The following is a 16,818-nucleotide window of genomic DNA, read 5'->3' on the forward strand; positions in this document are numbered from 1 at the left end:
TTAAAAAGAGGTTGAACTAGGATGAAGTAATGTGATAAAGCATTCAGAAGGCTGTTTTGACCTGTTTATACACTGAAAAAGGAAACTATTTTGAGTCTATTTTTAAAAGCCATATAAATTAGCCTTATATACTCACTCTGGCCAGCCTTCAAAGGTTGAAACAGTAAAGAGGGCCATCATGGCAGTGAGGACATTGTCAAAATCAAATTTGCTATTCTCCCAGCTTCGAGGCTGGATCATCGGCTGAGAAACTTCTCCATCCTTGTAAGTGATAAAATTGCCCCTGTTAGGAGAAGGAAGGTAAGGAGGGGAAAACACACACAAGAAAATGAAGGTTTTGGGGGGATTAGATCCAGTTCATATGGAAGGCTGGCCAGAGATGATGAACTCACTTGCACTCTGCTTCTGTTTGCTTGGAGCTGTCAGTACAGCTGTACAGTTTGCCCTGGAGGAGGACAAAAGCAGAAGAATCACATCATTTAATGACAGTACATTGAGTTATGTTTTAATTAGTGCCTCATGAAGAAATAATGTGCTTTGTTTCCTTCACTAGCTGACATTTTTAGTATGCAAGACCTACATACTGGCTGGAAAATCCTAGGAGTAGTAGGACTTTTTCTGTCTAAACAGGCATAGTGTTGTGCTCTTAATAGCTCTAATTAATGTCCCACATCCACTGCCTCCTGTCCAGATTTTGCCCATGGTTATATCATTCTGTTGCCATGGATGTCAGAAAGTCAAACACAGAGAAACATAAAAAAGCAAGAACAGGGTCTAAACAGGGGAGCAATAATTATTATGTCACAGATTTATTTTACATGCTGAACAGGGTTCCCTCTCACGCTGCATCAAAATGTATAAACTTTTTTTTAAAAAATTATGTCCATTATGGCTCAACAGGTCCTATACAGTTTTGAAAAATGGATTAATGCTTAATGGGAAAATCATCAGGATGTACAAAACCACTCACAAAATTATTTCAACTTACAATGAAAGTCCAGCTTCAGCTGACTTCAACAGATACCTACATATCATGAGAATTCCACTTTATTTGAACCTATGCTGTACTCAGCTAGGAAGACAGGAATCTACCTTAGAGTATGTCAGATTATTTGTCTTTCTTACCCAACTCTTCAAAGTTTCAGAGTTTTAGTCAGAGAATGGCCTTTCCCATCACCTATTCCCTGCTCCTTTTAACCTGAGATGCCAGGGATAGAACATGGACTATTTGCATGTAAAGCAGGGGAAGACATTATTTATGTAGTTATTTAACTACTATTCTGTCCAATAGGTATTGTTTCCTGGGTTCTTCACAAAAGTACTTTACACATGACCATGATAAATAAAGACAGCTATAGACATTTCCATAATACTGAATTTTAAAACAATTTAAAACTTTAGAACAATTAATCAGTTAAATAGTATTCAATATAGAACAAACCAATGCCAGACATGGATGCCCCCAACAAGCCATTAGATAACTTTAGATAACTTTAAATGCCTTGGCAGAGAGGACTGTCTTAAACTGGCACCAAAAAGATGACTCAGTGAAGAGATAATTGCATAGCTGGAGGGAACAGAACTGAGAAGGCCCTTGTTGCTGTCTTCCAAGCCTCCCTTTGAGATAGCAGGTAGAGAGAGGCCTCAGTTGTTGATCAAAGTACCCAAGAGAAGTGCTCTTGGGAAAAGCATCCCATCCAGTAATACAGTCCCAACCCATGTAAGGTTTTTGTAAGTTAAAACCAGCACACTGAATCAGGCTTAGGTGCATACAGGCAGCCAATGCAAGCAGGCCAGAATTGGTACTATGTGTTCACACCCTCTGGCTCAGTTATTAGTCTGGCTGCTGTATTTTGCAAAAGTGCAGCTTCTTAATAGTTTTCAAGAAAAGCCACTGCACTGCAGTAGTTTAATTTAGAAAGTAACAGAGTGCAGACTACTGAAACAAAACCGTACCTGTCCAGATCAGGGTGTACTTGGGCCACCATTCAAAGTTGAAAGGCAGAATTCTATCCCACTAAGGCCACCTGAGCTTCAGGTGGTAAAGATGGCTCAAGGAGGGCCCACAAGCTAAGAATCTGCTCCCTCAAGGGGAATGTAACCCCATTCAGAACAGATTGGAACAGCATCTCTGTCTTGTTTGGACTGAACTTTAGGTTTGTTTGTCCTAAGCCATTCCATTGTTGCAGCCAGGAAAAAGTTCTACCCCATTCCCATCTCGGACAGTCATTCCAGGAGTATACCATGGTCAATTGTACTAAAACCTGGCGAGAGACCCAAGAATATCGGCAGGGTCAGTATCTCCATCTCTCTTCTGGCTTGACTCATGACAAAGTGAATCTAGATAGTCTCATCCAAGAGTGTCTTGAGATGGTTGGTTGCCATTCATTCAAGAATCTATTCAGAAAAGGGCCATTTACTAAATCCACTAAGAGTTTCTGGGGTCTAGAAAGGATTTCCTCAGGAATGGTTTCATTACCACCCCTTTCAGGAAGAATGGGGCCACTCCCTTTTCCAAGTTCAGATATGGTGCCCAAGGGCACCAGTGGGCCCCTGGATACCTGTCTTGGTAGATGTCAAGATAGTCTTCACTTCCCACTTAAAGAAATCCATGTATTTCCTTACTGGCATCTAGGATCACTCCTAAGCAATGTGAGAGCCAACAGGTGAGACTATCTTCATTTTCCACGGATGCCTCTGGGATACATGATGGGGCTCAGAGACATTCTTGGGATAGGAAGGTAGCTGCAGATCCATGCTTTCCTTTGCACTGTGGCCAACCACCAAGAAAAAGGGGAAATTGTGAAAGGTGTTGAAAATGATTCAGGGGAAATGCTTAGGCCACATTGTATACAATCTTTTGGGCAAACTGCTTGCCCTTTGAGAGTAGTCATGCTTTCCATGTCAGCCATTGTGTTGTGGTGTCCAGAACAGTTTTCTAAGTTGCCAAATATGCCTCCAGGCTCAAAATAGTTGTTTATCTTAAAGTAAAATACGTGCTCTATCACTTAAGTTCTTATTAGCTTAATATTTGGCCTCTGAATCTGATTTGTTTCTTTGATGTGTTATTTAAGTTATGGGGATATGCAACCAAGTTATGGGGACCAAGACCTTTTGAAAGTTTTAAGTTATACAATTAAGTCACATGTTCTTACCTGGGCATACATTTTTATAATTAAAAATTCATGCTATGGTAGGAAGGTAAATAAAGATAGCAGATCTATGAACAATTTTGTGTCCATTTAATGAATGACTTGACAGACAAGCTTTTGAGAACTTTTCAGATTTAATGTCAGAGCACATTATAAGAGCTGCTTCATCAACCAAGAGGGCAGGGATGTGCTCAATTGTGCACCACTTAAATGAATCAGCTTGAGCTAATGGTGCATTCTTTTGGAATTTATTATAGTACAGGACAGAATAGTACCATCTTACGGGACAGCTTCATTACCCTGGCACAAACTAATGTTATATCTTGAGCCTATCAAACACAGAAAAAAAATGCATGTTATGCAATGGAAACTTAGAAAGAAACAAAGAAAGCAGATGCAAATACCTGCAAGAACAATCAAGATGCTATGCCCAAAATATGAAGATGATATATATGGGATAAGACTCAACATCTCCTATAGAACTGGATATTCACAGCTACAGATTTTTGCTTCAAAAATGGGGTGAATAGAATTCAAAACGACTTTAAAAACAGAAAACATTTTGTGTCATTTCCCCCATTAACTTCCTTCTTCAATCCTCCACTTTGACTTTTTCAGGTAAGATTATGGGTCTAATCAGATATATAAGCATGTAATGCAGAAATGTTATAAAGCAACTTGACTGCAGCCCTAAATTTTCATACTTTTATTAGTGGAAGCTCCACAATTCACCTCCTTTTCCAGCAATCAATGAAGAAAAAGTGAAAAACAGGTCCTATAGTATTTACCTTGAACAACTGAACTCCAATGCAGGCAAACATGAACTGCAATAACGTTGTGACAATCACAATGTTCCCGATGGTTCGGATGGCTACAAACACACATTGAACCACATGCTGCAAACAAAAGACAGAAGCAAGAGTTAGTTGTATGGTTATTACATGATTCCAGGGTTTGAGGTGAATAAGTAAGTAGTAATATTCTTTTTGTATTTCCTTCTTTCTATACATCCAGGTAGTATCACTGGGAATGCAAAAGCAGAGTCCATGGTTTCCTGCACAGCACAGAGATGTGCTGCACCCACTAAGATCAGGAGAATGAAAAGCCCATTAGTTCACTTATTGTGCCCTAGATCAACTAAGTAAAGCCACTAAAGCAAATCTGCACCCAATCTATTACAGATTTGTGAATTGTCTTCTACCTTTAGTCCTTTGGCTCGGTTGATAGCCCTCAGTGGTCTGAGCACTCTCAGGACTCGTAGTATCTTCACTACATTGATGGCACTAGACCTGGAGAAAAACAGCAGCAGGAGATGAAACTTTACAGTCCTTGTAGGAATTATCTATGGACTGAAAATTAGCCTTGGCTGCAAAGTGGAGTTTAGTACACATGGCATCTGGCCATGTGAAGAAATGAACCTCTTTATGGTTGATTTCACCAGTTCAAGACAATGCAATCCACCACATCACACCGCCATGGTTCTAATTTTTATGCCTTCAAAGAAAATATTGTAGAACCTATGAATTGTATTGGTAAAGACTCAGAAATACTTCCCTCTAATGAATTCCCTCTTGTATAATGTTGGACCATAAACTTGAGAACTTATTTACTTATTTATACATGTATTTATAGACTGCCTATAACTTCTGAGGCCTTTCTAGGTGGCTAATGTGCTGAATATATGGACATCAGCTAAAATCTATGCAATTAATATTCAGTAGAGGAAAACGCTGGGCTTTTATAAAAATACTGAATTATGCGTATGACTATTCATACACTTTTAATGTGGCAGCGTATTAATGAACACCTGATGGGGTTGGCAACATACCTTGTTCATTCTACTACAATGTACTGCAAGGCAGTTGTACCCATGCTGGCTATTCAGAACAGGAATTTACATTTGCATTCACTTTTTAGAAACATTTATATTGTCCTAAATCGTATGCTTTAATTCTGTATTTAATTGATGGGGGTGGGGTTGCCATGAAATAAGCCATTTAACCAGTGGGGTGGGGAGGAGCTGTTGGCCACCATACTGCCGAACTGAATACATAGTATTGTATTGACAAAGAGTGATGAATGGACTGGATAGACTGCCAAATACCCTGCAGATACATTACAAAAATAATGCCAAGCTGCAGTCATCACTAGACAGTTTAAGATAAGGATAGAACCACTTCACCAAAATGCTAATTCAGGGAAAGGAGTATGTCAGTTAATTCTGCAGTGATTCATGTTTTGAAGACACTTCATTCAGCTTACAGTCTGCTTCTATCTAGCATTATGTGCAGACTTGTTACAGCTGAGTTCAAAGGCTTGCTAGATCTGGTTCAACCTGCTGAAAAAACCTTCTTACCACTCTATGACCCCTTCTACCTGGTTTTAGCTTGGATCCCCCCCCCCCATTTTCTTATGTTCTCATTATCCCCACTATCCCACATTTCATTTTCCCTAGTCAATGCCTAGACTACTGCAGACTTCTCTTTGGAGGCTGTCGTGTGGTGAGGTTAATTAGTTCACACTGTAGCCGGCAATAGAACTAAAGTCTTTTATTGCTACTTTCTACAAGATTTACGATACTACAGATAAGCTCTACTACAAAGGTCTAAACTAGTCAGTTGCCTCTATCTTTGTGATGCCTCCGAGGAGACCATGTGGGATTAGCTTTGCCTCTCACGTCTTTCCGCTCTTGGGCAGGACGAAGCTTTGTCTTGTCTTTTCCGTTCCAATTGTCGTAAGCTATGTCGCAGGCTTGCGTGGACTAAGGACAGTTCACCTTCTGTATCTTCTGGAGCCTGTCCAGGAGCCACAGCGTAAGAGCGTGGGGGGTACCTGGCTCACGCTTCTCAAATTCAGAATGGGGAGAAGTCCCCTGCTCAGAAGCCTCATGACTAGGCTGAGACGGGGCTGTTTCTTCAGGGAGCAAAGGGTATGTGGGGGAGCTATTTGTTTAGTAGTTCCCAAGTCAGGCTGGGGAGGGATCATTTGGTTACTGGGCTCCAAGCATAAGTCACCCTGCTCTAATGTCTGGTTCTCATTTTGAACATTTGAATCTTTCTCGTGAGGTGCCGTCTCTGTCGAGACGTCAGGCATGACAGAGGCTTCTGTTGTCTCACATGCTTCCCTAACACCTGTTCCCTAGCACAGGCTTCCTGTTTGTCCCCAAATCCATCACAAGTGCCTTGACCTTATCTTCAAGGCCCTTCAAAGCTTTGTTCCTACTTCTTTCTCTGCTCTTATACTCTGATACACCATGACCTTTGCTCTACCAGGACAGCACCTGAAGACATTTCCTCCTTGAAAAAATTCTCAGCCCTCTTTTTCCTTGCTGCTCGGTATTTTTGGAACTGCATCTCAGAATACTTGCATGATGCCACCACTGTTAATTTCTTCAAATCACACCTTAAACCCAATCTATCCCATGAAGCTTTTGGCTCAGTCCTCTAGTCCTTATTGCACTTAAGCCTGTAAACAAGCCATTTCATGTAACTGAAACGATCAATAATCTTTCCCTGTTTACCTCATCTTTGCTTCCTTCACCACCTTCTTCTGGTTTCTCTTATGCTGAATTTCATATGTTATGCTTCTTGAAGAAGGATTTGTTCTACCCTTTGAAGCATTATGCATATCAATGGCACTTTTTAAAATTATGATGATATCCTCTTCACTTTGCTCAAAATGTGAACCATGTGGGCTTTATACTTCACATAATGGAAAGCCCCAACAGATTTCACACTTAAGACATATACAAATATTTTTGTAGCAGATGGAGGACACAAGACTAGAGCTTGAAAAGCTCAGCAGGTAAGTGGAGCTACCAGCAGCTGATTTCTAGCAAGAGAGGCAAAAACAGCAATAATCAAAGAGTCTCTTGTGAAACCTAGCAGAAAAAGGGCAATTGTAAACAGAAGAAACTGTTGCCAGATGTGACTGTCCAATAATTTGTAATGAGAATCAACATCACACCTTAAAGAAGCTAGTGTACTCCACACATGGCATTTCCCATTTGTTTCATCACCCTTCCCCACTCTTCATGTGCACTGGATTTTCCCAGCTGAAAATATGTCACTCACTGGATCCCAAAGGAGATGAGAGATACGCTAACCACCAACAGGTCCAAGATGTTGAAGTAGTTCCTGCAGAAGGAGCCTTTGTGGAGGAAAGCTCCATAAGCAGTCATCTGTGGGCAATCACACAGAAACACAAACTTTGCCATTAGCAGTATCAAAAGCTCTCTGCACAGCAAGCAAACGGAGCAGCAATGCAATGTGGTACTACAGAACAGGTATAAACATTTTAGCGCAAAGGTTCATAGAAAGATGAAAGGAGTAGTTATTATTTCAGGAAAGCATCTTCAAGAAAAGGTTGCAAATAGCATCCAACCCTTCTAAGGAAAGACTAGTAATGGATTTCTTTAATTCTATGCACAACAGTAAAGAAACATCCTGGACAATGAATGCCTTCTTCCATGTGAGTATCCACATATACCACATATCATTTATTTCGACATCCTTTCACATTCCTCTTCTAATGGAATTTTTGATACTTTTGATGATGAACATCATGAAGAAGAGCTTTTTCATAGTGCTGTCATCCCTTGGAAACTCCTTCCAAGAGAGATTAGATCCAGATTTGCAGGTTTTAGGAGTACTGTTAAGTTCTTAAACCATGAATCTTACTGATTGAATAAAATGTTATATTTCTGCTCCAATCACACAAGTATAGCTTTATCAATACAATTATGTATAACTCAAACTATTGTTCTTAATACTTGTTCCACATCACAAAGGGAACATTGTTCACAGAAAAAGCATCTCCTGTCTGGTATCTACACTTACCAACAGTATTAACAGGGATGGGTCTGAATTAAAATTTGCAACCTCTTCAAGTTTGAAACACCTAATGTTAACTCAATCAGAACAGTACTAAGTTATGCCAGGGTTCATTTGCAGGTAATATTTTCCTTTAGGAACAAAAGGCTGAATATAGCCATTAGTATAATCTTTCATTTATGTTTTGGCAAGTGAGGAAAAAGCACAGAATCTATTATTTTAGAAATTCTGTGCACAGTCTCTAAATTGCTCTTACTGCAGAACAGTTGAAATTCTGCAGTAAGAGCTCATTCTGTAGGGCATTTTCTACATAGGACTGCACACTTAGTTATGTCACACCAGTCACATGATAGATTAAAAGTAGCAACATTTTTGTTTTTCCGTTATTTACCAGATCCAAATGAACCAAAGAGTTAAGAGCTACAGCCAACATAAGTTTCTTTTTCCTTATAGAAAGCCATACTTGATCGCTACAAGGAAAGCATTCTCTGCAAATGGGACTGTAACATTATCTCTCATGTCTAAGTATTCTCACATAGTAGTATTTGTTAGAATGTGAAGAAGAAACCACCTTAGCTGTGACCTTAAAATTGTGCAAAACTCAGGACATGTTCAGGCCAGAAAACCCAGCTGTTTCCAGCCAGTCTTTATCAAAGATGTGCTGAATAGGGTGGAAAATAAATCAAATTTATACAGTCACCAAAAAAAAAAACAAACCCAAATAAAGTTAGGAAGAAACAACTACTCTATCAGACATAAACCAGAAAAGAAGTATAAACTCTGCACTTCAAGGAGAATTTATACATAAGGATATAATTGGTTGGGAGAAGGGAGGGTTCTTGCCATAACAAAGATAGTAGACGCCTCTTGGAATTTGCATTTTGTATGGCAATCTTAAAGAGAATGGGGAGGCACCATTGAAATCAGAATGGGAAGCTCTGTTGAGTTTCATTAATGTGTGTTTATTCTTGGTGAAGGATTCAGTGGCACAGCAAATTGTATAACCTGGTTGCAGCTTTTGTATCAGGGCAGTGATGGCATTGGAATTTGTGTTTTGGACCATGGGAATAGGTTGGTAATGCACAGTTAGGGGATAAAGGTACTGCTATAGCCCTTTATATAGTTTAATTGTACTATCAGTGTTGAGATTATGGATGTGCAAATATGTGAGAAGCTATAGAACAAGATGTTTGACCAATGCCTAAGTGTCAATTAGTCAAAGAACTGGGATTATATACATCTTTCCTTTTTTATTCTGTTTGGAGTTTGCATACTAGTAAGGTGCAAGCAATAGCACACCTTCAAAGGTGGATTCATATTCTTAATTATATATTAGAGTATATGAGTGATAGCATGTATGATAGCATGTTAGGTGTGCATATGTAAGTTGATCAACAATAATTGCCCTTCAGCCAGACATCAGAAACTACTGTCACATTTATAAGAAAAAGGTGAAGAGAGCCACTGGGCCAAATTAATAGTTTATGCTCTTTCCCAGAACTAGGGATTTAGTAGTTGAGGACTATCCAAGATCCAGGAGTTCAGTCCTTCTTTGTTTCTGGCCACTCTAGCAACTGCTAGGGGATTACCATGCAATGCTGTGCAGCATTTGGTCAGGAATGCCATGAGTTGTGCAGTCCAGCTGTATCATCCTGAAATGCTTATTTCAATTCAAAAGCGCAAGAAGCCTGTGCAAATTAGTATGGATGCTAAGAGGGCCATTGCAATGAAAGAATATTAATAATCCACTTGGTACTCTATATAAAACTTCACTGTTTTGCGCAAGATGTTTCTAGGGAAGACTCAAAAATAAAACCATTCCTTTTCAGTGAAGTGAGTAGGTATCACTGTCTGAAATGGTGAGGACAGGACTATGCTCAAGGACTTCTGCCTTTCCTTGAGTCTTCTAAGCAATTTCTTTGGGTTAAAACATGGCAAGGCACTAACAATTATAAAAAGCAACGGGATTTTAACATTAAAATGGAACTATTTTTAAAAACATACACAGCCACTACTGAGCTAACAAAGGATGTCCTATCCATGGGGATAACACTAGGGTTCTAAAGCAGTACAGAAGACAAAGCAAAGGCAAGAGAGAAACGTGTATTGCTCAGATTGGTTACCTTAAGAATAATTTCTAATGTAAAGATACTAGTGAAGACATAATCTGCATTGCCTAGGATCTGAAAAATAAGCACAGTTGGGTTAGTGATTACGGAGTGTGGCCAAGACAAATAGGTGCACGTGTTAGCAACAGACAGCAGCAGTGAACTAGTGGGCTCATGAGTGAGAAGATAATGGAAAAGAAAATGGGAATTTTACCTTCAGAGCAATTTCAATGGTGAAAATGACAGTAAAAAATATATCAAAATAAAAGAGAATCTGTAAAACAAAAGGGGAAAGGGGATGAGGAAGGGGAGATGTGTGAGTGATCCCTGCAAAAGCAAGTCACAGCCCATAATGAAAAAGTGCAACCATTTTAGTGGGAGGGGTGGAAGTGGGGAGTGAAAAGGGACACGGAGGAAGTAGCTTTGCAACATCTTGGTGAAGGCTATGAACAGGCTACAAGAAGCACATTTAAATGGCATCTTTCTTTGTTCATGATTTCAGCATGTACATTTTCATTATAAAGCAAGAGATTTTCCTCTCAAACAGCAGACATTTCTAACATTTCCCAAATTAAATTCCAAACCAGAAAATAGAACAACACCTATGTCTAGAAGAAAATGTGCAACACCCTTTTTATAACTATTTTTATGCAAGTTTGTTCTACTTCTCTTGTGCAAATGATAAATAATTAGAGGAAAACCATATGTTCAAATTGCTATGGAATCATTGAATAGAAGAGTTGGAAGGGGCCATGAAGGCCATTGAGACCAACCCACTGCTGTTGCAGGACACCATGTTACACCATCCCACTCAGATGGCTGTCCAGTTAATGGAACATTATATTACATTTATTCAGCTGTGTTTTGTTACAAGGGTGAACAAAAAGAAAATAGGTTCTACTTTATCTCTAGTCGCTTGTTTGAATATAAAGCAGCCCAAGATATATTATCAAATCCTACGCTACTGTAAAACGATATTCAAACAAAAAAGCATACATGGCATTCAGATCCTAACTGTTTATTTATGAGTAAACATAGGATAAGGTTCTTAAGACTCACTATATCTGCAACCAGAGTTCTGCTCTTAAGTCAAATGAGGCTTATATTCAACCATATACAGATGAGATGCTGAAACAGCCATGTTAACAATCAAACCCTCTGTCCCCTGAATGCTGTTAAATACATTGTTGGAAGTACAATTTGCAATTGTGTTCCCCTTCACTTAACTCCACAGTTAGTTTGATTAAACCTTACAGAGTTATTGTCTCTTGGGGAAGCACAGAAACCTCATCACTTCACAATTGAAAAGCCAATTGGACAGAACATGTGTAAAAGTACGTTAGGGAGCAATTGTTAACCAAGGCAAGAAGAAAGGCTGTGTCACCCAATTGATCTTTCCTCCCAGCTTTAAGCTTTATGAACCAAATTCCATGCAGATGCAATTAAAGATGACTGGATTGAGTATAGTGACATAAAATTATGAAGCTACTCTGTTGAATTCAGTGGAATGGTACTTAATTGCAACAGTTAAATAAGATTATAGCAAGTCTATTGTCTGCATTTACAGAATGTATAAGAAGTAACAAATTAAATGGTTGGACAAATAGTTTACATTTAAAAAAATAATTAATATGGGCCAATAATATCTAGTAAGTCAAATCCAGGCACCACAGTCTGCATTATTGCCAGGAAGAATCACTGAAGTTAGAAGTACTCTTCAAAACAATTTCAGATTAAGTTATTTCAGGATGTCAACCCAATTAACTTCATGCTTCTTTATAATTTCAAGGATCTGAGAAAGAGATAACATTCTAGCGTAACCTAGGTTTACCGTGCAGCACCATATATGTCTGCTGATCAGGTAAGTCTCATTTATTCAACAGGGCTTACAGGATGCTAAGCAGTATACGAATGCTGTCTTAGTGTCATGCACTGCAGCTAGAAATCTTTTTGATAGGAATTTGTTCCATAACATATAGGTACTGAGCACACCATGCAAATTGAGTAGTATATAAATTCCAAAACAAACAAACAAATAAAAATAAATAAATATTTACAGATGATCCCTAACAGCTGACCTAATATCCTGTAGTCCTAATAAACCTAGTTTAACACTCTGATCATGTCAGGCTTGCAGATGCTTCCTTTCCCTGGAGTAGCATGATGCTGCTGCTGCATATAGGAAGGCAATCTGAGTTAAACACAGCTTTTAGCACAGGACTTTTGCGTATAATAAATTATGTGTTGAATGGAAATGATTACAGAGAACCTGCATACAAAGCCTTGTTTACCAGCAGGTTGAACACCAGATGGTATGCTTATTCTTATTAAAATCATATTCACTTGAATTGCTATGCAAAAAAGGTCACCCTCAAATGGAATCAAGAGAACATTGACAAATTAGAAAATTTATTAAATAGTGAAGAGGATAGTACAAGAGTGTAGACCCACCCAAGAGGGCTGGTCTCAGCTCTGCTCTGGGATCCAGTTCTCACTGGGGGATAACTTTGCATATGGGCAATACTGCAGCAGAGCTCTGCATAACTAAAAACTCCTCTTTATACACAAAAATCTCTCTGCCTTGCCACAAATAAGGAATCAAGTCTAGTTTTCTCCCTCTTTGCTAGATACCTCTGTGTAAGAAAGGTTTCCTTAGGTTATATTACATCATGTGAGCCCTCATTAGCTAACATTAGGTGATTTTAGTACCATCCATTCTTTCCCATATAAATAGAGATACATACTCATGTTCCTACCTGTTCACATTTATCAAGTACTTTATTTGTATGTGCACCTGCAATCTATGCTGTGTAAATTGTTTCTTTAGTTGCCAAGTTGTGTCCAACCCTTCACAACCCCAGGCTTTCCTGTCCTCCACCATCCTCTGGAGTCCACCCAAGCCCACACCCATCGTCCCAGTGACCCCATCTAGCCACCGCATCCTCTGCCATTCCCTTCTCCTTTTGCCATCAATTGTTTCCAGCATTAGGGTCTTCTCCAGTGAGTCCTTCCTTCTCGTTAGTTGAAAGTTTTTGAGTTTCATCTTCAGTATCTGACGTTCTATAGAACAGTTAGGGTTGACTTCCATTAAGATTGACTGATTTGATTTCTTTGCAGTCCAAGGGACTCTCAGCAGTCTTCTCCAGCACCACAATTCACGGGCCTCAATTCTTCGGCGCTCAGTCTTCCTTATAGCCCAACTCTCACAGCCATACATTGCAACTGGGAAACCCATAGCTTTGACTATACAAACTTTTGTTGGTAGGGTGATGTCTTTGCTTTTTAGTATGCTGTCTAGATTTGCCATCACATTCTTCCCAAGGAACAAGAGTCTTTTAATTTCTTGGCTGCAGTCACTGTCTACGATGATCTTAGAGCCCAAAAAAATTAAAATCTGTCACTACCTCCGTTTCTTCCTCATCTGTTTGCCAGGAAGTGATAGGACCGAATTCCATGAGCTTAGTTTTCTTAATGTTGAATTTCAAGCCCATTTTTGTATTCTCCTCTTTCACCCTCATCAAGAGGCTCTTTAGTTTCTCTTCTCCTTCTGCCATTAGAGTGGTATCGTCTGTGTATCTGAGGTTGTTGATATTTCTTCCAGCAATCTTAATTCCTACTTGTGATTCATCTAGCCCAGCCTTTTGCAAGATGCACTCTGCATATAAGTTAAATAGGCTTCGGCGAATGGGGCGGCATAGAAATTTTCTAAATAAATAAATAGGCAGGGGGACAGTATACAGCCTTGCAGTACTCCTTTCGCAATTTTGAACCAATCAGTAGTTCCATGTCCAATTTTCACTTTTGCTTCTTGACCCACATACAGGTTTCTCAAAAGACAAATAAAAAGGTCTGGTACTTTCATCTCTTTAAGGACTTGCCACAGTTTCTTGTGATCCACACAATCAAAGGCTTCTGCTGTGTAAATACTGAACACTAAATTAGGCTGTTAATTTCTCATTGATACAGTATATGTAATACCGGATGTTAAAAGTTGCCTTTGTTTTACACAGCTGTTAGAGAACTGGTTAACATACACTACCCAAATCACACTGTAAACTGAATTCAACAAAAGTGGGATGCTTCTAATTTCAAGTCTGTTGGATTTCTCCCAGTGTAAATGGTACAAACTCAATGTTTCTTTTCTTTTGGATCATGGTTAAGTTAGGTCCCAAATATCCCAGAAAGGGGAACACTGTAATGACTATGGAGAGACTTTGAAACAGAAGCAGCATTTGGAATCTAAATTATGCTTTCTATGGTACTCCCCTTTTCTAATGACCCCATTCCTCCATTTCCAATACAGAGCAAGGAAATGTATAAAGCAACAGAAGACCTGACATACATCTCCCAAAGAAATTACAATAAGAGCTGCGGGTATCCTGCCCCCAGTGTCCAGCATGGAACTTACATTCTTGAACATGTTTGCTTGCTCTTTTGTTTTTAAGAAAACAAGTGCCTAAGACTCATGGCTATAAAGAAAAACTCATATATTATCTAGTCTTTCACTCTTTGCTGGCATCTGAGTTAGTGACTGAAATGGTTTGCAGTCTAATCCTATAAATCAGAAATAAGCCTCACTGATTTTAATGGGACTTACCCTCAGATAATTTTGTAGAGTCTCACAGCCATAATAGCTGTTCCCTCTTCCTAGGGATATATGGCAATTATAGTTCTACAAGAAGGGACCTTTAGAACTCTCAGCTAACTACAGTTTTGATGATCCTTTGCTAAAATGTATAGTAGTTAAGGTGATACATAAACAATGTTTGTGCTTTAGCTATATCCTTTCTCATATTGCAAATGCAATACTACAGGAAGTTAAAATATTTGTTTTTCATGTTTCCTATTCATTTTCATTTCCTCCTGCATATATCAGTTATTTATTTTCTACATACAAATAAGTACTCAGAAGAAATTAACAAGCTGAGTGATCTACAGATGACATTGATACATGTCGCAGATTCATCAAAATTTGAACTCCAAAATGGGATGGGACAAGCCAATGGCTACGAAGAGGTGGAGGACAAACAATATGCACACTCTAATCACAGAAAAGCTTCTTTACCTGAAAATGTAGAGTTAACCAGAAACTGAGATATGTACTTATGAGTATAATCTAGAAATAGGTATTAGGTATATAATGAAGGCTCAGAAATTAGTACCAGGACTTTCAATAGTCAGAATATGAACATCTTCACAACTTCCTATAGTCCCTCATAAATACTATTTTCTGCACCCCCTGACATTGTTTGTCCACCTACTAGAAATCTCTCTGCTATTTATTTATTACCTCTCTCAGCTTCTGCCATATAAAGCTTGCTCAAATAAAATTCTTATTTCTAGAAGTGAAATAAAATCATACCAGGTCAAAATGTGAATGTGTGCTTAATTGTATGATTCAATCATAAGTACAAAATTTAAATTGACATAAATTTGAAATGTAGACTGCACACAGCAATGATCAATAGGTGTATCTGTGCAGAATTTGAAATCTATATGTGGATTTAGTGCAGGCAGGTGGAAGGACTTAGTAGGCTCCTCTCATCTGGTTGCTGAACCTCATTCCGAACAAGCTGCAGAGGAAGAAGGAAGAATGAGAGGCATACTTGATTTCTAACGGAGTAATGTCGGACTGGATCCTCAGCTGCTAGAGAGATGCTGCTGAGCAAGATGAAAAAGAGGATCAGGTTGGTGAAAATGTTATCGTTTACGATGCGATGGCAGTGGACCCGAAACCTGCAAAGAATGAGAAAGAAAGAAAGAAAGAAAGAAAGACACATCATATCTATCAGGCATTGTTGAGAAAATGAAACTTTGGGCATGTATCAAAATGAAAATTTTGATACATGCCCTGATTTCATAGGTTCTTTGAAACCTATGAAATCTTCTTTCATAGGTCTCCTGTTCTTTGATATCTCAGGTTTTTCAGGTTTAAGACCTGGCCTATATAGACAAGACTTGCTTTAGCTAAGCTTTTAATTGTTAACCGTGTTAGAAGCTGATTTGATTTATTTGCATTGTGTGTTAGATGAGGAAGGTTTGGGGGGCTGTTTTGCCTCAAGTTTAGTCAGCATGACTATTGAGCAATAGGCTCATCAGCACACAGCACTTTCAAGTGACCATGTGCTCCTGGGAGCTACAACTGAAAGGGAGTGGCCTGAGTACTATCAGCAGCTGTGTGGGTGGTGAGATTCATTTAGGTTCCTGACTCCTAACCAAGCAAATCAGAGGAAGCTGCCCTGGCTGGTCTGGGGACTGCTGGATACAATCAACCAAGCTCCCAGAGAGTGAGCAAGCAGAGCAAGCAAACAAACAGGGAGAGCTAACAGGTGTCTGATGCAGGATTTCAGTGAAGGAGGTCAAGGGGGAGGTCCCTAACTTTTTTTCTTTTCCACCCTTAGTTGTCCCTCCCCTTGTATTCTTCCTTACAACACACTTCCACTTACTGGTAGGACTGTACTGTTAACCTTCAGGGAAGACAGCAGAAAGCACTGGTTATTACTACAGGACCAGCAAGGTAGAATCCAAAGGTAGCAGAAAATATGGACTGAGGAGACTCCCCAGAGATAGTGACCTGCAATGTCCATGCAATCTTTGTTTTCTTGCCTGAGGTCAACATGACCTACATGTGCAACAAGTACAAGCTAGTAGCTCTGTTGGAAGAAAAAGTGAGAGCACTAGAACAGCAAATGGAATGAATAGTTGTAGGGAATTCCCTCATGATGG

General features: G+C 39.2%; 1 protein-coding gene across 26 annotated transcripts in view; it reads right to left on the reverse strand.

The window, feature by feature from the left end:
• CACNA1C (calcium voltage-gated channel subunit alpha1 C) overlaps window positions 1-16,818 on the reverse strand; it is a 536,805-nt gene that overhangs the window by 85,967 nt on the left and 434,020 nt on the right. For 13 of the 26 annotated variants that reach the window (XM_044416952.1, XM_044416950.1, XM_044416957.1 and 10 more), the window contains 8 exons: window positions 15,699-15,828; window positions 10,307-10,366; window positions 10,108-10,167; window positions 7,226-7,332; window positions 4,354-4,441; window positions 3,941-4,048; window positions 393-445; window positions 137-283 (listed from right to left, as the gene is read on the reverse strand). In XM_044416952.1, coding sequence (XP_044272887.1) covers window positions 137-283; window positions 393-445; window positions 3,941-4,048; window positions 4,354-4,441; window positions 7,226-7,332; window positions 10,108-10,167; window positions 10,307-10,366; window positions 15,699-15,828 — 753 coding nt within the window. The remainder of the gene's footprint in view (window positions 1-136; window positions 284-392; window positions 446-3,940; window positions 4,049-4,353; window positions 4,442-7,225; window positions 7,333-10,107; window positions 10,168-10,306; window positions 10,367-15,698; window positions 15,829-16,818) is intronic. The other 13 variants (XM_044416974.1, XM_044416969.1, XM_044416966.1 and 10 more) reach the window with 3 other exon arrangements.

Source organism: Varanus komodoensis, unplaced genomic scaffold, assembly GCF_004798865.1.
Source record: "Varanus komodoensis strain SLA01 unplaced genomic scaffold, ASM479886v1 scaffold85, whole genome shotgun sequence".
NCBI classification, from domain to species: domain Eukaryota; kingdom Metazoa; phylum Chordata; class Lepidosauria; order Squamata; family Varanidae; genus Varanus; species Varanus komodoensis.